The 27576-nt window shown below is 40.4% G+C and overlaps 1 protein-coding gene across 2 annotated transcripts in view; it reads right to left on the reverse strand.

The window, feature by feature from the left end:
• LOC126397152 (glypican-5-like) overlaps positions 1-27576 on the reverse strand; it is a 69243-nt gene that overhangs the window by 30063 nt on the left and 11604 nt on the right. For both annotated transcript variants that reach the window (XM_050055702.1, XM_050055701.1), the window contains exons 4-8: positions 22570-22752; positions 20229-20410; positions 19965-20024; positions 19237-19359; positions 6742-6862 (exon numbers count right to left, since the gene is read on the reverse strand). In XM_050055702.1, coding sequence (XP_049911659.1) covers positions 6742-6862; positions 19237-19359; positions 19965-20024; positions 20229-20410; positions 22570-22752 — 669 coding nt within the window. The remainder of the gene's footprint in view (positions 1-6741; positions 6863-19236; positions 19360-19964; positions 20025-20228; positions 20411-22569; positions 22753-27576) is intronic.

Raw genomic sequence — 27576 nt, forward strand, 5'->3', positions numbered from 1 at the left:
ATAAGGCATCTTTGAGTAAACTGCAAGTATCATTTAAGTAGGCTATGTCGTGGCCGGCCGAGTGTCCTCTTTTTTGGAAATCAAAATATGGTCACCCTACAGTACCTTTACCACTAAGCTGGAACATATCAGCAAGTACTGTAAATGATGATGTTAGTTTTTCGCAAAATTTCAAAGATTAACATGTTACACGACTACCTTAGTTGTATGTACACAAAATAATGTTTACAGCCAATCAGGATTAACCCTCAATAAAACACTGTAGCCACTGTTGTTTTGTACTGGTCACCAGCAGTCATATAACCAGAGAAAATGGTGACATTGAGTGGTTCTGCAAAAATTTAGATTATGTCCAATGAAGTTTTTGAATGTCAATATTTCTTTCTCTTTCTCTTAAAAGTCCAATGTGTAGGATTTAGGGGAGTATAATGTCAGAGATGGAATGTAATATAGTAACTATGTTTTCTTTAGTATACAATCACCTGAAAATAAGAATTTTTCATTACCTTAGAATGAGCTGTTTGTATCTACATATGGAGCAGGTCCTTGTCTCTGGAGATCGCCCACTTGCATCAACATTTATCTACAGTAGCCCAGAATGGACAAACCTAACCTCTGCAGCGAGCCAACCAGGTGAAACTGTTTTATTCGGTGTTATTACCAGTTTTGTCTGCAACACGTTCATTTGTAAAATGAAACTGCTTTATTTAGTGTTTTTACCAGTTTTAGAGGAAGAGACCTCTGTGGCTAATTTGGCTTCTGGTAAAAACCTCCTGAGCAATAAACACTGAAGGAATTCTAACTGGGAGCTCATGATTGGTGCACGGGAGAAGTCTCAGCTGGTTGTAATCTGCAGTCTTCAGTGCTACTGCTACATACCACTAAATCCTACACACTGCCCCTTTAAGTGACTTTGTGGAGTCTCACTGTCGAAATGAGGTTGGGGATTTCAGAGCGATATCAATCTTCTCATCTAAACATTAACAAGAAATCAAATAATTTCCCAAAATGTCCTTTCAACAGAGCAAATATTAACTGCCAGTCTGTGATGAAACATAACCGCTGGTCTCCTGAATGAAGTGAAGATGCGCAACCCCCCTACTGTCTGTATTCTGCTGTCACTTAAGGAGAGGTGGGACCACTGCCCTTTCCCTATGCAGGGGCAGCCCTCACAAGGTTGATATGGCTCATCCTGATTGGCTGAGCATGTACATACAAATTTTAATTGCGAGGAGAGGCGAGTGGCTACACTAATTGAATCCCATCAGAGGGCAAAGCCTGTGTGAAACACTACCCACAGCTGCAAAGGTCTAATTAACGCATAATACAAAATTGGGACAGTGACAGATAAGAAGAGACAGAGGGAAAGACAGACCTCTATACTGAGGTAATCAAATAATTAAAATTCTGAGGATGCTTCTTTGTCTTGTATCATATTTTGTTCCTCCTCTAATCCTAGCTGTGTGAGTAAATGGCACACATGATGGGCATGAATAGTTATCACTAAATAGCATGCATTAATGAGTGTGCCTCAGATACATGGTTTCCCCCACAGAGACAGCACTCGGGCAGCTCGTATGAAAGAATGGATTTCTAAAGGGGACACTAAACTTGTTTAAAGGCAATACTGGCTCACAGTGTGGACTTACACATAGGGTTTGTTTAAGTGCAAAGACTTACATTCTCTTAATTTATCAAAAAGATGGAAAGACTGCACGCTGAGCATACTTTGCAATGCAGATGAGCTGTGTTAAATCTGAGCCTTCCCTTTGGTTCACGCTGTGGCCTGTTAGCATTACCATCATCAATTCAGCAGGCACGCAGCACAAGTCTAAAAACATTGATCTTACTACTCCAGTCCTCGTAGTGGTTGAGTGTGCATTTGTGTGCATGCTGGAAGATTCACAGAAGCTTCAATAGTCCTTAAATCAAAGAATAACAGGACATGTCCAGCTAACATGGAATTAATGGGCCTGAGAAAACAAATCTCATACATAAGTGATTGCATGGTGCATGTGTGGTGTGCTTGTTTATATGGCAGGGGGGGGGTGCTGACTCTGCATTTCTTCCATGTAAATGCAGCATGATTAATGGACTCACCACCAAAATTAGACGGAGCACAGAAAGAGCTTCAACAGCAAAAAGAGGAAAATAAACCATAGCATATCCCGTCCCATGACTTTCCCATGGATCTTCCAAAACCACCAATAACATTGAGATGAACAGAATTTATCAGGTTTTCTTGACAAACTATAATTTCACTCTTAACCTTACAATAAAGCACTCAGACAGTCAGTAATAAAAGAACTTGCTGCTACTTCAAACATGTCATTGGTATCCCTAAATTATTTTAAAATGGTTTCTTGAACCTACAAGCACACACTCTGAAATAGGGGTGTGCCACATCATCTCGTTCACGATAATACTGGTATGATTTTAACATCATATGAGAAATTCATATTGTGATAATTGCGATATTTTGGCTTGATGACATATTGATGTCATACTGTTACCGACAGCAACAAGCATGGCTGAAAGTGAAATTATTTCAAACTCCATGGTGGTTCTGAGAAGAGGAGCAGCTTCAGTGGAGCTGAATAAACTGTGGCATCATCAGGTCTGGGTGTCCTTAATGTTTCCTGACCAGCCCCTGACTTCATGGTAACTGATTCTTTTAGCTAGTTACTGCCAGTTACTGTCCCTGCAGAGGGAGCTCATTCAGCGACTCCTCCAGCATCTCTTCCTCTCCTCTCTCACCGTGCACACACAGGAGTCAGTGTCGTCAAGTGATTAAACCTTTGGTAATGTAAACCTACGTGATGCTCGTGGCTTGACTAAAAACAACATATATGTGAATGTGCAATAGTTATCGTATATCATAGCATAACAGCCTGTCACAGGTTACGGCATGATGATTAGAGGAGAAATGGCATAAAGGTCCAGGTGGAAAAAGAACAACTTAACCATTTAGGATTTTGTTCAAAAGGAAATTGGAGAAGAAAATGGAAGGCAGACTGTTAGGTTGTCATGTAAAACGTTATCACTTATTTTTTTGCAATTCTATTTTTTAAAATTAATATATATATTTTTTCGTACTAATTTGTTATATCGTCAAGAATATCGTTATCACAAAAATACCCAGAAATACTGTAATATTGTTTTAGGGCCATATCGCCCACCCCTACTCTGACATCTTTGTCATCATCATTTTCATGGTTGTGGCTAAATAGGCTGACCAAACGTCCTCTTTTGCCCGGACATGTCCACTTTTCACGTCCTGTCCGAGGTGTGCGGGGGGTGTTTATAAATTGATGATAATGTCCGGTTTTCCTTTCCGAACCCGACAGTCATTCTGTTTTGTTATGTCCGAACCCGAACCGAGCCCGACATTATTTAATTACTAAAGCACTGAGTTTGTGTCACACAGCTGTTATGGTTACAGGCTATTTAACAGGCCGGGTGTGCGCCATGGGTGCTCTGCGGAGAGGGAGACCTCCGTGTTTGAGACGGGAGCCGGCGGCGGAAGGTCTGAGGCTTCCAGCGAGAGGAGAGGGAGAAATATAACAAAATAAGATAAATTAGGAAAAACCTGTCTCCCTCTTTTATTTTATTTTCAGCGTTTAATCAAGGCGGAGGCGGGCGGCTGGAGGTCCGAGACTTCCAGAGAGGGGAGAGGGAGAAACAAAGAGCCAATGTGCGTGTGTGTTATGTTCAGGTGTTGTCACGTAAATAACAGTGCCCAAGCAATAAACAGGACAGATAACAGGCTTTTATTTATTTTTACACTACATTTTCACTGAAAGCTGACCGAAACCGGCCCGACCCATCGGGTAGGCCTACCGTCGGGACCCGTTGGGCTCGGATCGGATAGCCACACTCTAGTGTGTGTATGTGTCCCCTATCTATAGGGGCCTATCTGAATTTCTGTCTTTGAGAGATATTATTTTGTAATATAACTGAATTTTCTATCCATACATATAAACTTTAAATAGATTAAAATTATAAGGCATCTTTGAGTAAACTGTGAGTATCATTTAAGTAGGCTATCTCGTGGCCGGGCCGAGTGTCCTCTTTTTTGGAAATCAAAATATGGTCACCCTAGGCTAAAAGGAACATTACTTTAAAGGATAAATCTGTTCATATTCTGTAGTTTAGTTAGTTAACGATCCCATGAAAGGGCTAAGAACAAAACAATTAAGTGATCAATATCCACAGCCTGATATAACTTAATGCCACGTGCCTCCAGTGTTGTTCAAAAACTACTAAAAACACATCAATGATCTACAATACTGTGGCACATTGCTTAATTATGACAAAAACTGGCACTTTAGTTTATTTCAAATCAATTCTACATGTAATGTCCTGTTATAAATCTCCAAATCTGCCGCTGAAAATAGTTCCTAATAAATGCAGTATTAACTCCTGTTTGACTAAAATTTGCTAAAAAATGACACCACCCAGCTCTTTGAGGAAATAATTTAGACTGACTAGCTGGGCATGTTGGAGTATTAAAATGTTTGTTTGGTTTTTTTTATCTGATTTTTTTTGACAGTAACAAAAATACAGAATATCGCCTGCCTTATTCTTTAATGGCTGACATACCATGCGTTTCACCGTTGACATCTTCGCTCATTTGTTTGTCCTCCTCTCAGAGACTATGTTTACATGCACACTAGTACTAGTAGGCAGTCTTTGGACATGTATACTGCGCATTTGGATAATGTGTCTCGATTGGGGTTTTTATCACAGTTTGTGACAGACAGCCTCTTACCAGTTTATGGTCCAACACACCAACAGTTTGTAAGGCTGGCGTAAAGATGCATGCCCCAAAAAAAGCACACATTAGTGGTCAGAAGGAGACACCTACCTTTGAACATTAAGAAAGACTTGGATATCAACAGGTTTGTGGACATGTGCAAATATTGCAATGCCAACCTTTTCAAGAAGATAGTTGAAGGAACAAAAAAAGGAAGAATGTGTTCACTAAAGTCCACCACTCATGGACGCAAAAGGGCACAAGCTGCTCCAGCCATTCCACATTTCCATACTTTGACTTGATAAACAACATGTTATAGGACATTGACCCATTGTCAAACACAGCTGAGAATGATGTCAACATGTAAACAGTAATATTAGTGAAATATTCATTTTCATTAGTCATGTAAACAGCTTAGTAGGATTATTGCTGTTTTGGAATAAGGGCAAAAAACTAAATATTTTGTGCATGTAAATGTAGTTAGTTTGTTGACTTCTCTGCCTTCCTGTTTTCCTATCAGCCTGTCTGACTCTCTCCAAAGTGCTCCAAAAACAGCCACATGGTCCTTAGCGCAAATAATGAATCATCATTATGGATAACCTTGATGTATCATTTTATGAAATCATATTCCCATGATTTTATGAATCATTCATGCAAATCATATCACCATATTACCATGCTGTTCAGAGCTTTGAAAGTGCTGCATAAATCCAGCTTAATTGTTGAATTAATTCATTTATTATTGCATGTTATTATCTACATCTGTTCACAGAGCTGACATTTAAGTTTATTGGATTAAGCAGCGGTTCACACATGAGGTGATAGCGAATGATTTAGAGCCAGATGAGGACGAGGACACATCACAAACACACAAACCAGAACCCTGCTTTAGCAACTGTGTATCACACCTACATCACACTTTAGAGAAACACCAAGAGGCTGAACTCAATATTTCACTATAATAATAACAGCAAAAGATCAAACTAACAATAGCATCATCATTTAGGTACGGATATGAATAATTCCGTCCATTAAGGGCAGGTAGGAACATTCCTGCAGAATGCTAACCACCTTCATACATTGTGGTGTCACGGCCAAGGTGACTACGGAAGATATTAATGCTCTGTGGAACTGTTATAAAATCACGCACAGATCCTCCTGACTTTATCTAGAACTACATCAACTCTCAGGTTCTCTAAAATACAGTTTTACAACTGAGGCTACTGCAGAGTCTGCACAGTGGGATGAATTAATGAATGCATTAATACCCCAACGCAAAGCAAAAATATGTCACAGCTCACGCTATTGTGGTTAAAGTCAAAGAGAAAAGATGCTGACTTCATTGTGTGCGTGTCCTGGGAGGAGCACTATGTGACATAAAAAACTCAGTATATCAATGTCCATGTCAGATTTTTACATGCTGAGATGCCTATAAGATTATGAGGTACATTACAAAGTTCGTGCTGATGCAAAGTTGACATTTTGGCCTAATAATGATGTTGCAAGACAGAAAGAAATGTTCGTGTGTCTAAAATGGAAAACGTCTCTGGGGGCAAATTTCATGACCATCTGTCCATTACATTTCCTGACATTTTTGCCTGATGGTGGTGCTAGAATAAAGGTCAGAGGGTCCACAAAAACAATGAGAGTCATCCTCTGGGAAACTATTCATGGACAGGATATTATATACATAGATAGGGATACCGAAAGATCACAGGGTCACAGTGGACCACATATATCAATGTTATATCAAGATGGCTTGCTCTGGATCAAGGTTTTTATGCAAACTGGATCGACCAATCAGTGTTGCTTTCTGTAGGCCTTACCGTTGGCATCACAAAAAGCTAAATAGCACCTCTGTGAACAGAAACCTTGGAATGGTCTATCACACTGAAAGCAAGTTGAACCCTTACAGGGTTTGTTGAGAATGGGTCAAGATTTACCTCACCAACTATTTCTTTTTTGAAGTGAGCTCATGTGTGTACCTGTGTTAGCTGCTCCAGCCTCTGTTTCGCCCCCTTCAGGACAGGATCTGCATTACGGACGGTCATCTCTGGGTTCTCCTTCTGGCCTTTTAAACTGCTGCCAACCACACGACCTGCATAACTACAGAAAGATAGAACAAGAGAAAACATAAAGTACTTTCTGTCCCAGTTCTGTGTGTGTGTGTGTGTGTGTGTGTGTGTGTGTGTGTGTGTGTGTGTGTGTATTGCTCTCCTGCCCCAGTTTCCCACAGTCACTATACTAGTGTGTTCAGTCAGGGTGTAGTAATTCACATCAACATGTGCAGACACACACACACACACACACACACACACACACACACACACACACACACTGTAAAATAAGTTAACTGTTGGCAAATGAAACAAAGAAACACAGACTTTTATTCAAGCAGAGGAGTCACTTGAGACATTCAGCTATGGTGACATGAGTTCATCTTCTGGCAGGCTGATCTTAATCTTAATCACCTTGTTGAAGTCACAGAGATTTTTTATTAAGGACAGGTTGTTAAATGATTCATTCAACTCCATGAATAAAATGTCTCTATAATTTTAAAAATTAACTATATTTGACTGTAATACTTCTTGACTTTTACTGGGCTTCAAAGAAAGTATTTTTTATGGAGTTAGCCTGTGTTGTATTAAAGGAGCTGTACAGGACATTCTGTACAGTGAAGAAATGGTGTCCTGAGCAGAAACGGAAGAGATGCTACCTCTGTGTATAATCCAAACTTCTCTGTTCTTTGCTGTGGCGCATGTTGGTGCATGTGAGCCCCTGTGTGTGTATACCAATAGCTAGCTTATCGCCGCTGCTCTGCACTGAGCTCATATAGCAGTTACCGCTGAAAACTCTGTCCCAACCCATGGCATTGTTGCGGAAGCATAACCCCCTGCCTCATGTTAACACCATTAGCTCTGTCAGCATTTTTGCTGTTGCTAGCACTGTTCACACTGGTAGCATTGTTAGCTGCCAGCCGTCGGCTCAGCCACCTCTATGTTGAGAGCTGCGTACAATTCATATACTCTGAACAACTCACATACAGTTACTTTGATTTTCGTGATGGATTTAAATGGTGTCAATTTAATCTTTTCTTTCTAACTGGGCTCCCAGCATCCTCTCCACAGTGTGCATATTTTGTTTCCACAAGAGCAGGGATTTTACCTTTTATTACCTCTGCCAAAAATGTTGTGGTTTCAGTTTGGTTTGTTAGCTGCGACCAGCAAGTCATTCTGTTGGTTGGTCGATTGGTCAGTCCACAAAATTTTCCCAACCCTTTGGTGGCCACAGTCTTTGCTTTAGAACGCTGGAATTAAGCCTTGAGGTTGCAGCCATTGCATGTTCATGCCTGTTTTTCTGTTGGTTTGTCAGTTTTTCAGCAGGATTACTGAAAAACTCCTGGTCTGATTTTCATTAAACCCGGTGGAACAGTGTAGCATGGGGCAAGGAAAAGCCCCAGGAAATTTTTTGGAGCAGATCTGAATCATGGCCAAATATACAAATTACTTTTCACTTTCATCAACACTGTGAGATAGGTCATTTGGCCTCAGCAGAGGTCTGCGTTCTCTGAATGCCCCTCTAGTTCTTTAAGCCATGGGCTTTTTAACTAAAATGTTCTTCCCTCTGCTCCATCTGGATGGTTTTCTTAAGTCTACCTGCTCTAGATACTTTTTCTGAAGATTTGTGCATTTACAAACATCATACTACACTCTTTTAAATGACAAAATGGGTAGACTGGCCGGAATGTGGCAAAAGAACATCATCACTGAGTTTAATCCTTTGTCATCCCACATATTGATGTTTCTTTCCTTAGTGGGCTACATGCAAGAATCACATCGTTTTTTTCTGTGTGGGGAGTTGCAGTGGGTGGATCAAGAGGAAGATAAAGTGAGAGAAAGCAAAATAGAAGAAACAACAGTTCATGAGTCATATTTTTCCAAGTCTCCATGTTCCAAACCAGCTTTGCTAGCTAATACAATCAGCCACCAACTCCGTAACCGCTGAGTCCACACCCCCGAAAACACAAACACACTCTGGCTATGGCAACAAGGGAAAAGGGTTGTGGGAACCAGAGAGCAGACACATGGTGGATGTAAGCTGAATAAAAAACCCTGACGTGGCTGATGCCAAGAGATGGTGTAGTGGTAAAGAGCCCAACCTCTGGAGCCATGCTAACCCTGCTGGTCTGGAATTGGATCTCACCAGAAACTTAGTCTGATGCATGAAGTCTCTAATTAACTTTCTGAGATCTTTGTTTTATTCTCACACAGATTGTGTTTTCATGCATATTATTTTCCTGATAAAATGTCATTTCCTGGTTAACATCTTACTCAAGTCAAAGTGTTTGTGTCCTGAGGCCTGACTCACAAAGCAAGTTCAGCTGAGTCCTTTTGTGTTTTGGCTTCATTGAGCCTGACATTGGCAATCCATTATAACTGGTCTCACAGAAGTGCTTATGAACTGTCTCTGTGAGATAGCTTTTCCAATCCAGCTCTGAGCAAGTTCAAATTAAATATGCAGCCAATGGCACACACCATCAACAGATCAAGAGCTGTATGTTTAATTTAAGAGAGGGTGAAACTACAGATCCTCGTGGGAAAATAAGGTCATTAGAGAGGCAAAAATAATATAATGGAGTGGGGGGAAAAGAATACAGCACACAACTATAATAAATATAATCAATAGAGACCGAACTAAATGAAATAAATTAAACATTATACAGCTGACACTTTCAACATATTCAGTAGCCTGGAGTGGGTATGGGGAAAAATAATTGCTGCTAGCTTTGCTCTTATGTTTCATGATGAGGTGCATTATTACAGTTTCTGCTGTGCGATGCAGAGAGGATTACTGGAAAAAAACTGCACTGTAAATGAACCTAAACATAATGGCTACAGAAAAAGAGCAATTAATGAAGGTCTTTGTGACTTTAACACTGTGCACAAACATGAGTGGGAGCTCCTTCTCAGTGTGCAACAATGGAATTATGACACAAGAGGTTAACCGACATGACACTGTCAAAATCTGCTGCATAAGTTTTGGCCTTTCGTTAAGCATCACATATGCAATGCTGGACAAATCCATGTGTGATCACGCCATAGTCTGCTTTAATCATATTTTCTACAGCAACTGTTTCTTTTAATTTCTTTTCATTTACTTTGTAATGCGACCTGTGGTTAAAGGTCTGCCTGGTTTCTTAACTCAATAAGAATATAATTAGGTTTTTGAGAATGCACTGAACAGCTATAGTGAAGCTACAACAGTTATGGGTGCAGGCTCTGTTTGGGCAACACATTACATTTGAGATTCTTCTCATATTGTGAGCTGCTCAACAAGCGTGCAATAAGTAACACTAAAACAACCACTGATGGAAATACTGTGAAAGAATCACATATCTGAGCATCGGTGCCTTTCTATCTATTATTTGTACATCTGTGGTCTGCAAAAAACACTGAGTGTAAACTGAAGCAGAGAGTTGATTTGTTCGTGGGTGGGCCATTTGTTGATTTTCTAAAACCATTTGATCATAACGTGCTCCAGGAGAAGTAAAGTTAAGTTAGCTGGCTAACCCACTTATCTTATGAGACAGAGCATAGCTCATGGATCTCTTATGTATTGCTACATAAACAAAGGAAACATTTTAAACACTATCACCATGGAAACTGCTTACATTGAATAAAAAGACGCACCAGTGAACAACAAAAGAGCATATGGTGCATCCCAACTAAGTAAGAAATTAATTCTGCTTTTATTGTGTGTTTGGGGTCAGACAGTATGGCTGATAAAAACAGGATATGATGCCACATGTACGGACATGCCCAAAACAGTGACTGAGTATCCTATGTAATAACAAGATATTGTTCTGCATGTAAATGCATCAACACATGTGATAAAAGGTTCAGCAACCCCCCCCCCCCCCCCCCCCCCCGACTGATTTATAAAATCCAAGGCAATAGGAAGAGCAGAATATGAGAGGAAAGAGGAGGGGGGAAAAATGACAGGAAAAGAGGAGGGTGAGGAGGGAGGATGAAAAAAAAGCGCAATTAAAAACCACAGACTGTGCCCCAAGGGGAAATCCCAAGATTCCTCAGACTCCAGCGAAGATTTTAGGGATCAGTGTCAACACCACACATCTGAATCTGCTATATACCCAGGACTGGCAACACCTCACACATATTCTGGCATATTGGTGTTTTTTTTTTCTTTGTATTCATTAAAGCTAGAAATGTGAGTCTTAATTAGTAACAATAAAGCCAAGAGAGACAGGCAATTGATTTGACCTTTATTTATACAAGGTTGGCTGAGTGTACGTGCCTTTTTACCACACCGCCCTCTTTACAGTTACACTGACAAATAAACCAACTGATACAAATAAACAGACACAAACCAAACAAAATAAATTAGACCAAGCATCACACGCAGGTATGAGGCCATTATCATGTATGACTTTGAAGTTATAAAGGTGTATAAAGTGGCTTTGCAGTTCGTTTCATGAGACCACTGCAACAACAACACAGCAGTTAGTCCTTCCAAAGCATTAAAAGACACACACACAATGGCAATTTCCAAGAAGACATTTGTAGATAAGTAATCACCAAGGGTTATTGTGTGTCTCGGTAAAGGAAGACCAACCGACCTAATCATGAAAAATGCAGTGGTGGGTAGTGTAATTATCTCCAGTAATGAATCCAAGAGCTTAATGGTAAAACAGAGTCTATGGACCCTAAGGTGGAGGCAGAAGCATGTCTATAGATTACATCCCCATAATAAGGCACTGAAAACAACAATACTTTCCCCACAGCTCAGGGAAACTGTTTCTGTGCAGAAATTGGGCTTTTGTTGCTACTTTCAAGTTTTAGATATTTTAATGAACATTTCTCCTTGTGACAGGTACCAGGGTTTTGATATTTTGTGACCTTTGCAATATAAAACCAGTCACAGTAGAGATATGAAAATTACTGCAATAAACCTGTATATCTCTAGATACTGAGGAGAGATGTTTTTTGTATTTGCATTAAGTACCTTGATTGATAATTGAGGAGGAGCTGTAATTTCTCTGTAGCTGTCTGAGCAGAATCAACAACACCATATAACAGTGTATCATCTGCATAAAGATGTATTTGACGAACAAGCATGGAAGAAATTTTAATCACATTACTGGTGAACTTTACAGGGCTTAAATGTATAGTATTCGGAATTAAGTGTCCCTACCTTCACACATTGATGTTACTGTCATAAATAGCTCTGAAACAATTGCCAGGCATCCCTTCTAGATCCTAAAGAGGACAATCTCTGTAGAAGTAAAGAATAATCAACTGTATCCAATGCTTTTGATGAATCTATAATATACAGGGCAGCATTCCCATTGTCTCAATTGTTTGGCACTATAATAACATCCGAGGTGGGGCTAGGATTGACTCTAAAAGCAGACTGATATATGTGCTCCAGGAGGAATGCCTTCAGCTGTTATTGATCAGCAATTCCAGGATATGTGACAGGTAGGACAACAATATTTATTAGGGCCACTGCAATCTCCACTGCAAATGCAGAGGGACTACATGAGGTCATTTCCATAACTATCACTATGGAGGATGTCAGATCAATTGTTAATGGGCTACGCTTTGTAATAATTGGTGCAATAGAAGGTTAAGGAATGGATTCATGTTGTTTCTCCCATCAGCTGTCTAACATCTCCAATACAGCCCCGCAGTGAAAAGCTAAAAAGGGAGCAGAGATCCAGAGTTGGATGCACGCAACTATTTGCAGGATGAGACATTCTCCAAACAGTCTGCCAGCAGCAACTGAACATCTGTTGAAAGCTGAACCAAAATCATTCTCACTAAATGCTTAACAGCCATCGGATTTACTGAGGCTGAAGATAACGAGGTGGTGTCTTTATTTATCTTAACCTGATTGCCTTTCAGTATTGGTAAGTTCAATTAAAATTAAAATGTTCAAGCAGATGGAACAGATAAGTACAGCAGACATAGTGAAAGTCAGTGCTTTGATTGGACTCACAGACATCAGATCTTTTGCCTCTTTCATCAATTCAGTGTCTTTTTGTACAAAGAAATGACAAATGGTGGCATTGATAAACATGAGTTATCGGTGTAAAGGTCACTGAAGCTACAGAAAATAATTTCTCTTCTAATACCTGTAATTACCATTTGGCAAACGTATAAATCTTCATAGTCTCAGTAATAAATCACACATTGTGGCTTGTGCTTTATATTCAAGTGGAGAAGAAGATATCAAACAGCAGCTGCACATCTAAAGCAGGTTCTCACGCCCAATATCTGCTGTCCAGCTGAATGTATTGGAAACTGTCAGTGTTTTGAATGAGCTGTTGGCCAGATTACAGACTGTCTGGATTCTCTGTCTGTTTGATGAGATGATAATATTGGAGAGAGTGTGCTGCAGACGACACAGAGAGTGACACTTAATAAGATCTGGAGGAACGACAGACATAAATCACCAGCACCATAATGACAAAGCTGTGCCGCTGTTGCCCTCGGTTACTGCGGGGTTGTTAACAGTGACGTTTAAAGTGACTGTGGCATGCACGGACACATGCACACTTGCGCAAACACAGTGAAAATGAAATTACCTGAGATAGGGATCTGATCCGAGGGAGGTGTGTAATTATAAGAGTCACAACCTCAATTGTAAATCTAGCTGCATTCCTGTGGAGTCATTTACATGGCTGTATCACATACACACACATGCACACACATACACACACTGTACTGACACCTGAGGCTTATACCTGTACCTCTTGTACAAGACATGGAAGTGATATGCTGTGGTTTGGATAGGTTTGGACAAACTGCACTTAGTCTCACTTTCTTTATCTATCATATTCCTCCTCACAGCCTCCGGACAATTCTTCCCCTGCCTATTAACATTATTATCCTGATTCTGTAAAGCATCAGTGACTGATGGAAACCCAATTTTAATGGATTAAGAAAAAACACACAATATACATCAACACATCGGGTGTGGCAGGTTTTCAGAGGTGGGATTAGACTTAATGTCTTGTTACTTAGGCTGGTGATAAGATGCTTCCCTCTTGTGGACGAAATCAGCTATTACAGCTGGCCACATGGTAAAAAGTACAATTCAGTGAGTTTAAAAAGCTTCAAAAAACATATTTCTAATATTTAACTGTGACTAATTCGGTTTCAAGGTGTCTTACTGCTATCTTGTTCAGAGGCCAGTCCATCAAGAGTTCAGAGACATAATCAACTCTATTGAATATCACACACTCATGATTTCATTTGCACCATTTGACACCATTTATTGAAGGTCAAATGGTCTCAATTTCCTTTTATGTTATGTATATTGACTTTGTAACAGTCATTCTGAGAGCTATTCTGTCAATTATATAATAGAAAAGCATACACAATATGACGATGGTGATGTTTGGATGATGTGCTTACTGTGCAAGTGTGGACTGTATTTGCTGTGTGTTGTATATAGCCTAATGGAGGTCACTAATGTCACTTATGGCATCATGTGTGCAAATATGGGATCATTTCTATACAGGATTTCTTTTTTTTTTTTTTTAAACATTTCTGGTAATTGTATAAAAGCATTGTATCTGCCACATGATATAATTTTAATGGTTATTCTAATCATGGACGATATATGAGAAAATGGGCCCCTGGGCACAGAATCACAGAATGCCCCACCACCTCTTCTACACAGGAGCAAGACACACATAATTCATAATTGGGTTTTTTTTTTTTTGTATTTCTTTGTGGCCATCTTGAGCCTCTTTGTAGTTCCTTTACATCTCTGTAGCTGTTTTGTGTCTATTTGTGGTTGCCCCTTTTCGTCGTTGGAGTCTCTTTGTGTCTCTTTGCAGCTGTTTTTGTAGTTGTCTTCATTTATTTGTGGTCATTCTGAGTCTCTTCCGGGTCAGTATGTGTCTCTCGGAGTGATATTTTGCAGCTGAAGGCCTAAGGGACCCTTGACACTTTGGGCCCCTGGGCATGTGTCTGTCAGTAATCTATCCATGATTCTAAAAACAAGTTTTACCTGAATGTGTATATCATACTGACCCACTGTAATATTATTCTGTGCTCTGCTCTGTGTGTACTTGAGTGCCCCATCTGTGAAGGTGGATATGGTGCATTGGTCAGGATTGGAAGTCAGTCTGCTGCCAATTGTGTCCTGCCAGTGCCTGTATATGGCCTAGGGCCCTCAGTTTGGGTTGGCAGCTGATAGCAGTGTTTACTCGTGGGTCTCCAAATTGTTGGATTCATTCAAGGTGGTTATATTCTGAGACTTTGACTTAAAGTTGTTGAATATTGTACATATTGTAAATAGATTGCAGTTCTTTAGTGCGCCTTTCTCCTGCTTATTTTCAGTAAAATGTAAGAGGTATTTTAGTTCTTTCACCTCCAAATGTTTTTCTTGTTTTGGCAGGAGTGCACTCTGATGATAACAATTTCTGCAAGATGCTGCTCAAGATGCCTTTAGCAATGTCTGTTTCAGTGACTGGGTTCTATTTTGGCGAGGCTCAAATCTGGGATCGGGGAGGAATTGACGCCTACTTATATGCTGCACCCGTCTTCCCCTAAACAGGGTCCTAAGCATCTTCATCATCATTGTATCCGTATAAGAGAGAAGAGAGCTAATAATACGCCCTCGTCTCCTTTATCATACACTCTTAGACTTTCTCATCATTCTGTGCGTGTTGCCGCCTATCTCTCTTTTTTTCTCACATGCACACATTCTCACCAACACAGACATTTGTAAGTGAAGTGGGTCAGAGGGCGGAGGAGATGAATGGAGGTCTGAATAAAAGGATGGAGAGATGAATGGATGGCGGAATTAATGAATGAACGGGTGGATGGATAGATGGAAGAGAGAAGAAGATGTAAAGAGGTCAGAGAGGCACAGACTGGCTGTACTCCAACACGGGCTGAGTGTCCTGTTCCTCTAAATAAAACCCTGAAACTAAATTCACAGATAATGAAAGTCTGAGGATTTCCGAGTATTTCATTTACGGTCTTGTTTATGTTCAGAAACCTCCCCTTACTGATGTACAGACAAAAATTACAAGGAGTGAGGAGACTTCTGGTTTTCAGCAGATTGGGCCGGGCTAAATTAAAATTGTAATGACAGCGCTTAAGAAGATTTTATGTGACACAAAATGTTTTAACATTATTACACACTTTAAGCTGTAACATATAGCTTTCACCAAAGTTTTCCTCCCACATATGATCAGAGATGTGGCTTCAATGTTAGAAGAAAAACAAGAAGGTAAGGGCAGGTATTTTGTTAGGCATGTGCATATGGCATCTTTTCTTACAGACATTTTTTAAAGAGACCAGTGACACCTGGAAGGTTTTGCATTAAACTGCGGAAATCCCAGAACCACCTAAACACTTCTTAACGTACATTCAGGACTCAGACTTAACGGCTAAAAAAAGACTTTGAAAGTTTAAAGAACCGCCATGACTACTAAGGCAACTGACCTTTTGCCTTGAAACACAACACTGCACTTCTACACAAAAGACATTTTACAATTACTTTATTGTGCTTACTTTTCTTTAGAACCTGCTGACGTCACAGCCGGGAGGAGGTGAAGGGTCAGGGAAATGCTTAGTATGCTATTTACAGAGATAGCACTGGCGATCTGAACCGGTCAGTGGCGAAAAAAAGCACTTTTAATGCGCAAACTTATACGGGACACATTTGCCCCAATATCTACCTCACGGCTGCCGGCTGCATCCGCCTCCCTCAATAGTGAACCAATTTTAAAACGAGTTGTACCTATGAATCATACGCACACATACACATGGGGAAATAGGGCCCAGGTTGAAAAATACCGAAGTTATCCTTTAAACCACATCTCAACCGAGAAAAATGTCTCCTTTGGATAAAGTTGTGTGGTAACGTTAGACCACAACATCAACTCAATGTGAATAAGATTAACAATGTCTACATCTATTTTAAGGTAAGTCAACATTGTGTTTGAGGCAACATATTGTCACTTTGCTGGAAAGAAATATAAAGTTATCTTTAATATCTCTAGCTAACGTTAGCTAAAGTTAGCCTAACGTTAGCTCCTAGCTGCGTTGTTCATCATGTCACCTTGTTTGCTGGGAGTTCATTAGCCTATTTTGTCCTAGTTTTGTACTTTGGTGATCGTACATCATTGTTAGCTGTTGTCCAAAGGGCTCTAGTTAAGCTAACGTTAACTTCTGGAGCTTAGCTTCATTAACTTATCGCAGAGATAACAAAGGTTGGCAAACGTTATGCTGAATGATTAAGTGTAAATACTGTAGCACCAAACTAACGCAGAGACAGTCTTGGTAAAGATGGTAAAAAGGCTGTTATCTTTTTCTCATATTCTGAGCCAAAAACCTAAACTTCAGTGAAACAATGCTGATCCTCTATCTTGTTGTCTTTGATGGTGACGGCAACGAGATGCGGTTCTCAAGCGTACACTGTGACCTGCAAATTTTGGCTTGTAATTTAAGCTTTTCATCGACCTTCTCAACAATAAAATGATGAATATGTTCCTCCAATGCGTAGTTTAGGTCCTTTCGGTTACTTCTCAATGACATCTGATCATTATGTCTCCAAAAATCATCAACTGCCTCCTGCGAAATGCCGTGTACTGTGACACCTGCCATAGCGCTGGTCACTGAATGTTGATAGTTTGTCCGAGTGAGTGGAGGGGGGCATGGCTTAACCATAGGTCAGTTGAATCCACAATCAAACCTTGCACCTGGGTCGCAGCTAAATACCCTTAAATGGTACATTAAGGCTCCAAATTTATCCAGTTTTTAAAAATATATTAATTATTTGACTTGAGGCAAAGTTCACTACAAGAGTCATCATAGCTGGGGGACATTTAGGAAAACTGCTCACTGTTCTCTGTGTGGTAATCATGGTAATCATAATTCAGTGATACTTTCTAATGCCTGTTGAAACATATGATACTGTTTACTGTTATTTTCTTAAAGAGGGTGCAATCATCAGAATTTCTTAAACCCAAATTGTATACATTGGCGTACATTACCAAATGTATTACTGTAATGTTTTTTTATACACCATTAAATATTCGATTCCTTAATTGGCCCTCTTAGAATATATCTAAAGGCTCTACTTCTCTTAAAATATCATCAGAGGCATAAAAGTGGCAGAGCCATTAAATATGAGGTTCACTGGCCTTCACTGAAACACTGATGGTGACAAAGCGAAGTGTGTGTGTGTGTGTGTGTGTGTCTGTGTCTGTGTGTGTCTGTGTGTCTGTGTCTGTGTGTGTGTCTGTGTGTGTTTGTTTGTGTAGGATGTCCTTGCAAGACTACATGGTCTGTGTCATATGGTTGATAGACCATTAATGGAAAACCTTTTCCATCACAGCAACTGATGTCATATGTGTGTGTGTGTGTGTGTGTGTGTGTGTGGGTGTGAGATAGGGTTGTGTGCGGGGAGATGTCTGATGAACACAAATATCTCATATTTTGTGCACTGTAGGGTGTGTGTTGGTATGTGTGTCAGTAGGTAGGTGTGTATGAACATGTGTGTCGGAGCGCATTTCTGTGCATGCCTGCGAATGTGTGTGTGTGTCGGTGCGTGCGCGTGTGTGCCCATTTGTCTTGTTACCAGTTTAAGCTGCCAATGTAATCACCATGAGAAAGAGTCTGGAAACGAACTCTCTAACCTTCACAACCCTGTCACCCCCCCACCCTGGCAACTACTGGGAGACACACACACACACACATACACACACACACACACACACACACACACACACACACACGCTGGACTTTTGTCCTCTTTTTTGAATTTAAAAATAATGGGTGACTGCCAGCCAGTACAGAACTCATTTCTGGTGTTTAATGCTCACCGTTTCAGATAAATGTATAAAAAGTATAACTTTCACTTTGATAATAGCTTCATAATAATTGGTTTACATCAGCACAGTGCAGTTGAGTTGCCTCAAAATCCAAGGTGGCACTAAACATCTGTCTCACACACCTACTGGGTTGTCACTTAGCACAGAGTTGTGACTGGAAGCTACAGCACACTGGGACAAATAATCCCCCCTACTGTACATCAATATCACTGCAATGTACTGCAGCTTCTGGGCAGGTGGCAGCACAGAGAGCGATGCTGGACACTGAAGATGCCCTCAAGTCATTGAGAGACAAATTACCTATGCACCAACTTGGATTTTACATGGCCTGCTGAGTGCTGCACATGCAGGCCTGGAATTCCAGCTCAAGCCTGATCCAGGTCTGAAGCTGGCCCTAAGTCTAAAGCCAATATTTTTTACATCATGTCTTTTTCTGCATGTACTTCATGTGCTTTTACTGTTGCTTTAGCTTTGCACTCCAGCATATTGGATCTAAAATGATACCACTAAAAATCACATTTTCTCGTTCACGATGAAATTACATGAGCATACTCTGTGTGTTTGATCTTTGCTACAAAGTAATGCATGTAATGCAACGCACCTCTCTACGACGTCTTGGCCGCTCCAGCACGTATGCTGCTCGACCTCCATCTCACTTTCACAGAGCATCTCTGGCAGCTCTGAGAAAAACCACTGGTACCGCTGGATCGAGCCCTCAAACTCCCTGAAAGAGAGAGACAGAGAAAGTTGTGCACCTTTGAATGCTTGGGTTGTTGTTAATAAGAGTAGGACCAGTGTACCATATACTTTTATTTGTTCCAATTAAGACCTGTCATGTCCAATTCCCTGTGAAATCCCCTTCTGATAGACTCTGGTAAGTTTCTGAAGGGAAACAAGCTCACAGCACTTTTGGTAATGACTGCATAATGAACATCTGATATGAAGGTTTTTCATTTAATGAGTTGTCTGATCTGAGGTTTTATTTTCTCAAAGTCCCTGCTTTAGGGAATGGCTGTATCTTTTAGGTGGAATGACACATAGTATAATGAAGTATTGTACCACTCAAATGTAACTAAAGATACAGAGAAAAAAAGTTCACTGACAACAGCTGCATTGCACTTTAGTAGCTGAATGTTTGCGCTGAGTCATTTTAACAAGTGTTTTGAATCAATGTAAAATACATATCTTAAGTCTGGGGGTAAAATGTAGCTATTAACTAAAAAGGGTTTCTTTCTGGTGCTGGCTCCTCTATAAGAGTTTCTCTTTGGGATTATGGACAAATATCATTTCGATAATAATTCAAAGCTCAATTGATGCAGATAAATTTACCTGGACAGTTTCTTCAGGCTGCGACTCTTGTCTCCTCTGGAACCTTTAAGAAGGAATGACCTAGAGGGACATACAACACACACAACCACACATATAAATGAATCGACTTTCCTCTGCTATGACTGAAGGTCAAATGTAAAAAGACCCTCTACTCTGTCTCTTCTCACATTTAATTCACCTGCTGTGGCTAAATTCCAGCTTCCCTCCCAGATAGTCTGACCTCTGACAAGAACTCATACATTTCATCAGATGTATGTAACTCACCTCCGGGATTGCGGCTGGAGATGCTGATGAGCAGCCGGACCCACCGAGGGAGGCGATGTCACGTTTGACCTCTCTGAGGTTACTGATGTAGCAGGGCTCACAGAGGCTGTGATATGCGAGGTAGTGGGATTTGCACTTGGCACCATGGGAGCAGCTGCCTGGGGTCCACACACCTTCTCTACCTGAAGCAAGAGACAGTTTGCAGGGCAGTGTTTTGGCTGCTTTTTGGAGGAACGCTAAGTGATATGTTTTTGGTTCGGTTTATTTGTCAGCAGGATTACAGAAAAACTACTGGCCCGATTTTCACAAAACTTGGTGAAAGAAGAAAGAGCCAAGGAAGAGCACATCCAGTTTGGTGCAGATTTGAATCATGGGGCAGATACATGAATTATTTTCACTTTTATTAGCATTGCGAGGTAGGAGATTTGGCCTTCGCAGGATAAATGCCATACATCTTAAAACCAGTAGGTGGTAGTAGAGTTCAGTTGTGACAAAACATAGCCAACTGTAGAAATACAATGACTCTTTATCACAGTTCACATTCACTGGTACCAGTAAGCCTATGGGGTAGCCTTCACATGTAGTTGGTCAGACTTCACACAGATAGCAGTCGTTAGGGAGCGCTCATTTTACATACTTCTAATAGCTTTGGAAATATTTCCAGACATATGTAATGGCTGCACTTGCAGATTTGCATATCATAGAAGACTGGACTACTGGCCTTGACCAAGGTCTGTGGTTTCCAAGTGCCTTTCTAGTTTTTCAACACTTGGAGAGGCAGAAACTAGATGTTTTAACCATCTATCCTTTAGTTATTTCACTGTCTCTGTTTGCTCGCCGTCGTTTTCAATTCAATTCAATTTTATCTATAAAGCCCAATATCACAAATCACAATTTGCCTCAGAGGGCTTTACAGCATACGACATCCGTCCGTCCTTGGACCCTCACAGTGGATAAGGAAAAATTTCCCCAGAAAACCTTTAACAGGGGAAAAAAATGCTAGAAATGTCAGCAAGAGCAACTGAGGAGGGATCCCTTTAATTCTTAGTTGAAGAATTTGGTGTTAGAGCTTTACAACTGGCTCAGGTTGCTGGGAACTGTTTCCTGTGCAGTCTGCCTTCCATAGCTGGTAGTTTAATGGTTATTATGACGTAAATGTGCTTAAAACACACTAGACCAGCAACAAATTTGTAATTTTTATTCATACTTCTTATTTTAATTTATATTTTTGGTCCCTTTTTACCTCCGCCACAGAGGTTATTATTCATTTTTATTTACTACATCATAAATTCTGTTTTTTCATGTTAGCTGAGCCCCCACAATCTCCCAAAGTAACCCCCGAAAACTGCAGACCCCGAGCTGGCAATTATCAGTCTCGTAATACTAAATCTCGCAGTGCTAAATTAATCAGTTAAACTCAAAATCTAACACGGTAAAGCACAAGCATGACGCATTGCAAAGGCTGGTAAACAGCGGTCTTACTCCATTAAATAAATTACTGCTGTGTTAAAATCATGTTTAAATCATCTATTAACTTTAAATCCTGCACATACGCACTGCCAAAGGGTTGGAGGGTTAGCCTTCAGTGATGAGTCTAATGAATAAGAAGCTTGATCAAATATTCAATTAAGTGGTATTTTCGTATTAGCCACAATTAGCAGTGTGATTATGCTTGTGTATGTTTGTTTACCTCTCAGGAATCTACTCTACTAAGTCCACAATGTTCTCTCAAAGTTGGATGGCTACTCTATTTCCTCCTCCAACAGTGTGTGCATGCATGCATGTGTTTGTGTGTCGTCTGTTTGTCCAGAGATTAGCCACAGAAACTTTCTCATCACTCAGAACCAAGCTGCATTCTGGGTATCGGTTGTCCCGCCAACCACAGTCTTTGTCTGGCACTGGATCTGTATTCACACTCACATACTCTCGCGCGCGCACACACACACACACACACACACACACACACAGACTGCACAGACTGAGGGGAACCCCAGATTCTCTGAAGAATGAGGCTGTTTTTAGCCCATCTAGGTACAAGGCTTTTGTGAGAAGATCCAACTGCCAGGCTGAAAGAAAACCCACGGCCTTCCTCACTCTGTGTCCAAAATTCAAATGACTTTATTATTGGGACATATGAGTACGGATCGTTAAGCAATCTGTTAATGATCCCTTTATTGTGACTGCAGTTTACGGGGGACATTTTAGGGACACAATAACTTTAGTATCCAAACTTTTCTTGGTTGACTGATATCAATATCCAGAACCTCAGGCAACAACTTAGAGCATAGAGAGGATAAAGCAAACACTCCTTCCCCTCCTTCCCAGCATCCCTTCTGCTTACTGTGGCTGTGATGCGTGGCCCGTGCAGCTGAGCGTGCAGTATAGCATCATTCACATGATTTCGAACTGCTAACAGAGCTAACTCCATGCTGTTGTGGTTGCTGCTGGTTGCTAAGGTCGCAGCTAACCGTTGGAGCAACACCACCAAACTCCCCCAGGGGGCGCCAAGCTCTGATACACCCACCTAAAATAGAGAGAGGGAAAAGAGGAGGAATGGGGAGAGTGAATTCAGATAGTGGAGGAATAGGAGGAGAAAGAGGGTGCAGATGTGACAAATGTGGAAAGGAGACGGGGAGAAAGAGAACAAGAGCATATTTTCATGTTACGTTTTAAATTTCTTTAAGGTTGGTAAATTGGCTTAGGTGTGCTGTATATATATTATACTTAAAACTGTGGCAAATTTATTTTTGACAGTTGGCTGTAATTAAAGAAACAATTGGATGGATGGAAATGAGCCAGTGACTGAGATGACTGGCAGTCTCTATCTCACAACAGGATAGACAGGACCACATTTTCCATAAACCCAGTTGCCTTCTGTCACAGTGAGGCTATTCCTACTTGTCCCTTTGCCGCTCCTTGACTTTGCTGTGTGTGTTTTTCTTTCCTTTCCTTTACTGAAGAGGATAAACATGATGGGAGTTGTTTTTCCACCACGCTTTCTTTGCTTCCAAGAAACTCTCAAGCGGGATGAACAGTGCCATCTTCCAAGCCTCTCTATTGTGGGCGCTGTTAAAGCTGTCCAGCAAATTTCGAAGCAGCCCCGTAAGATGCACGGAGAACACTGCCAGTTCTCTTGGCAATGTTCTTGTTATTTGTCAGTCTAAAACTTAATGTGGGAATGATTTATTGATGATAAAATGCTGTGAATGAATGATTCAGAAATGTGAGATGTGGGAACATTACTACTTTTCTTTTTTACTTGCCTCTCCAGAAGCAAAATGAGACAAAAGCTCTGAGGTCCCCCATGCATCTAAATCAGTATTAGTTACAATACACACACACAAACTCCAAAGAAAAATTCTAAATGTGGAATGAGATTACAAACAATTCAAAGGCATACTATGCAGTATTTTCCTAAGAAATGTATAAACTCAATCATCATCACTTATGACTAGAACTAGAAGTGTGTGGCGATGTATTAATCTGTATCTATCTATCGAAATATAGCGAGGTGCAGAGCCAAGAAAGACAAAGGTTGGTCAAAAACAAGATTGAATCTAGGTTGGATTTCACTTTTGCTAGAGAGTGCTAAAGGAGAGGATGAAAAGCGACACAGAGATCTAGCTTAGTTAGCGTGCTAAAGTATCGGCTTTTCCATTACAACAAATGTAATGTTCCTACAATAATAAAGTAGCCTGCAGTGTATGTAGCAGTGTAGGGAGGAGGGGCCAAGTTGAATGTTGTGTTTACAAACAGTAAAATTCCTGCACAGTTCACCTTAAAGAAATAAAACATTTCTGATATTTACTTCGACAGGATATTTACAGAATAGTTCACCCACAAAGTGACCATTTGTAAATCAATTAGTCATGCCGTGTTACCTTGAATTCATGAAGAAAACTTTGTTTTTCTCTTGAGACTTGGATCATACTGCAGAGGTTGTTGAGAGAGATGTAAACTGATGCTATTTTTTGATGCTATTAAATGTGGTCCCTGATCAATCAATCAATCGATAAATCGGTATGTTTGCCATTGTCCATGGAAGTATGAGAGAAATAAAAATGTTTTATTCACAAATTCAGGTAACATGGCATGACTAATCTGACCTTGTTAAAACTCTTGCTGCTGCATTTTAGACTAGTTGAAGACAAGATAAACAAGACTGAGTGACCAAATGTGACCAAAAAATAACAGGTTGCAATAATCGTGGTGGGAGAATATGAAGGCGTGGATGACTTGAGACAGATGACTTTGATGACACAGAATTGATCTGAGTTTGAAGATAAAACTTAATTTTACTACTTAATTTATTTGTTTGTCAAACTTCAATTCAGAACCAAGATTAGTCAAGTGCTGCAGTCCAAACAAAATAACTTAAGTTTTACTCTCATTGAGCTGGAGAAAATTTGCAGCCATCCAGGATTTGATGTTGTGAAGACAGTTATTGAGGTCAGTTAGTTTGTTGTTTGGCTCTATGGGTAGATTGGTGTGTCATCTGCGTCAAAGTAAAAAGATATATTATGTTTTTAAATAATGTGGCCTATCAGAAGTAAAACATGGAGAAAAGGACTGGACCAAGTATGGAACCTTGGGGGACACCACAGGAGATGGTAGCTGAGGAAGAAAATGAGTTACTGACTGAGACAAAGAAGGATCTGTTGTATAAAGATAAAGAGAATCGGTTTAAAGCAGAACCAGAGACCCCCACCCATTCATTTAATCTGTGAATGAGAATAGAGTGAGCTATTGATCTAGAGAGGCTGCAGTTAGATCTAGAAGCAAGAGAATGGAGCAGTGACATGAGTCAGCAGTTATTCTTACTAAGGCTGATTCAGTACTGTGAGGAGCTCCGAAACTAGACTGGGATTTTTTTAAATGCAGTTTAGAGCCAGGTGGGACAACAGTTGGTTAAAAATTACTGTTTTGAGTATTTTAGAAAGAAAAATGTAGTTTGGAGATTTGTCTGTAGTTATTTAGGACTGAAGATTCTAGATTCAGTTTTCAAGTGGAGGTCTTTATAGAAGAGACAATATGATGGAGCTCTGGGAAAGTAATGGAGTTAAAGGAATTCAGAACTACAGTGTTGTCCGAGGAGATACATGGAGTATTTACAGATACCAGCTCTGATATTAAGAACTTTGTCTCTAAAAAGTTAAAGAATCCCTCACATTTTAAGACAGATGTTTCTAAGCAGGAGCAGGGAGTGGAGGAGGCGATGGAGTTTGAAACACTAAAAAGTACTCTGGAATTATGACAGTTTTTGTGAATAATATCAGAGAAGTATCGAGCTCTGGCAGTTTTGACAGCCTGCTGGTATTTAACCAAGAGATCCTTCAAAGTTTGAAATTAGTTTATCCTGTATCCACCTTTGCTCTGGCCTCCTGCCTTCTTATTTCTCTAGTATTGTTGTTCAGCCATGGTGAGGCTAGTGGCTTATGTTTTTTACTTTAGACTGGTGCAACACAGTTAGTGGAAGCCAAAACAGCACTGTTAAATAAAGAGACAAGTTCCTCTCTGCTTACATGAGATGGTGCAGCCCTACTGCTGGTAATGACGGGAGCTTCCCTATAGGCCTCTACAAACTTAGTAACAGTGGAGGAATTTACAGTGTGGTTGCAGAGAAGAGCAGGGCAAACAGGAGAATCATAGCAAATTAAAATCAGAGTTGATAGCCTTATCACATACAGTAGGTCAAACTCTTCTGTCACAGAGCTCGAGACAGACAAACCAGAGAAGAGGACTAAGTCTAGGGTGTGACCCTTATCATGGGTAGGGCCATTAACAGACTGTTGTAGACGAAAAGATTCCAGTAAATACACAAAATCACGGGTCACGAGAGGGACAGCAAATGTGGATACTGAAATCTCAGAGTGAGAATGTTGTCGTATTTCAGAACAATGTGGGAAAGGAGTTTAGAAAATTAACTGATAAAATTATTATTTGGCTCAGGGGGTCTGTGTACTGGCAGGCAGAAAACCAGCGAGGTGCCATCTATCATAAAAGCTAAAGATTCGAAAGATGAAAAAGGAGCTGCAGAAATAATGGAGCACCGCTCAGGGCATTATTGTGAATTACGGCAACCCCACCACCTTGTGCGAGTAATCTAGGTTGATGAAAGTGAGAATAGCCTGAGGGAGTGGCTTCAGTGAAGGGGGGGTCATCAGGGGTAAGCCATGACTCAGTGATAAAGAAGCAGTTTAGAGTTTTTGACAGAATATAATCTTGACAGATGAATGCTTTGTTTGACAGCAATCTCACATTCAGCAGACCAAATTTGGACGGAAAGGGAGGTGAGGATGGAATTATAGTGGGTGCAACAGCAATAAGATTGTCATAGTTTACTGAAAGAGATGTTTGTGAGACAAAATGACAGTGTCTAGGTGTTAGACAGATTGGCATGTGACTTACAGGTGGAGCAGCTGAAAGTGAGTTTGACAGCACATGCCTCATTAGTTGTGGGGGATGAATTTGCCCCAGGTGTTGCAGAAGTTTCACTTGTACCAAGAACGCTACCTGTATATTCATGGTGGCACTGAACATTCATTTAATTGTGTGTATCAGTTTGACGGGTATTTTTCAGGTGAATCAATGTATAGAGAGCAGCTTTGTGGGTGAGATATTCCCTTAAGGGCGAATTCATTTCAAGGAAAAGTTCAACAATTCTGGAAACACGCTTATTTGCTTTCTCACAGCTTCTTACTCCCAGTGAAACAACAAATTGTTGTTTTTACATTTCTGTTTGTGTGTTGATTAAATAAACAAGATATAAAGTAGTTATTAGTAAGAGCGGTGCTGGTGTGGGCATCTTTTTTAACTTTGGACAGTACCATTTTCTTCTGCCTCCAGTTGTAATGCTAAGTGAAGCTAAGCTAAGCTAAGCTAATAGCCTTCCAGCCACTTGCTCCATACTTAATGCACAGACATGGTCATTCTATTAACTTGCATATTACGCATACATCCTAAAATGTCATTTAGAGGTAAAATTTCTGATGACTCAATGAGAGAACACATACACACATTAATCTGCTAAACATCCTCTGATGACAAGTATCCAGTGAAATCCCATGCTGAATTTTATCAGTAACTGTTTGTACAGTATAACTATAGTGGAAACATGCACACATATTAAAACAAGCCCGAAGGACTTTGAAGCCAATTTGACGCTGTGGCCAGTGGGATGACGACTCCAAGTCCGTCATTAGATGCCGATGGGCCTAAAAAGACTTTTCACTATCAGAATTCACTATTCAGTTTGATTCATTCCACATTATCCCGTTTCAAATTAGCAGAAGGCTTGACTGGAAGTCAGGCGGTGGAAGTCTCTAGTGCGCCTGCTCCATGGGCCCCA

The sequence above is a fragment of the Epinephelus moara genome, chromosome 10 (genome assembly GCF_006386435.1).
Source record: "Epinephelus moara isolate mb chromosome 10, YSFRI_EMoa_1.0, whole genome shotgun sequence".
Lineage (NCBI taxonomy): Eukaryota > Metazoa > Chordata > Actinopteri > Perciformes > Serranidae > Epinephelus > Epinephelus moara.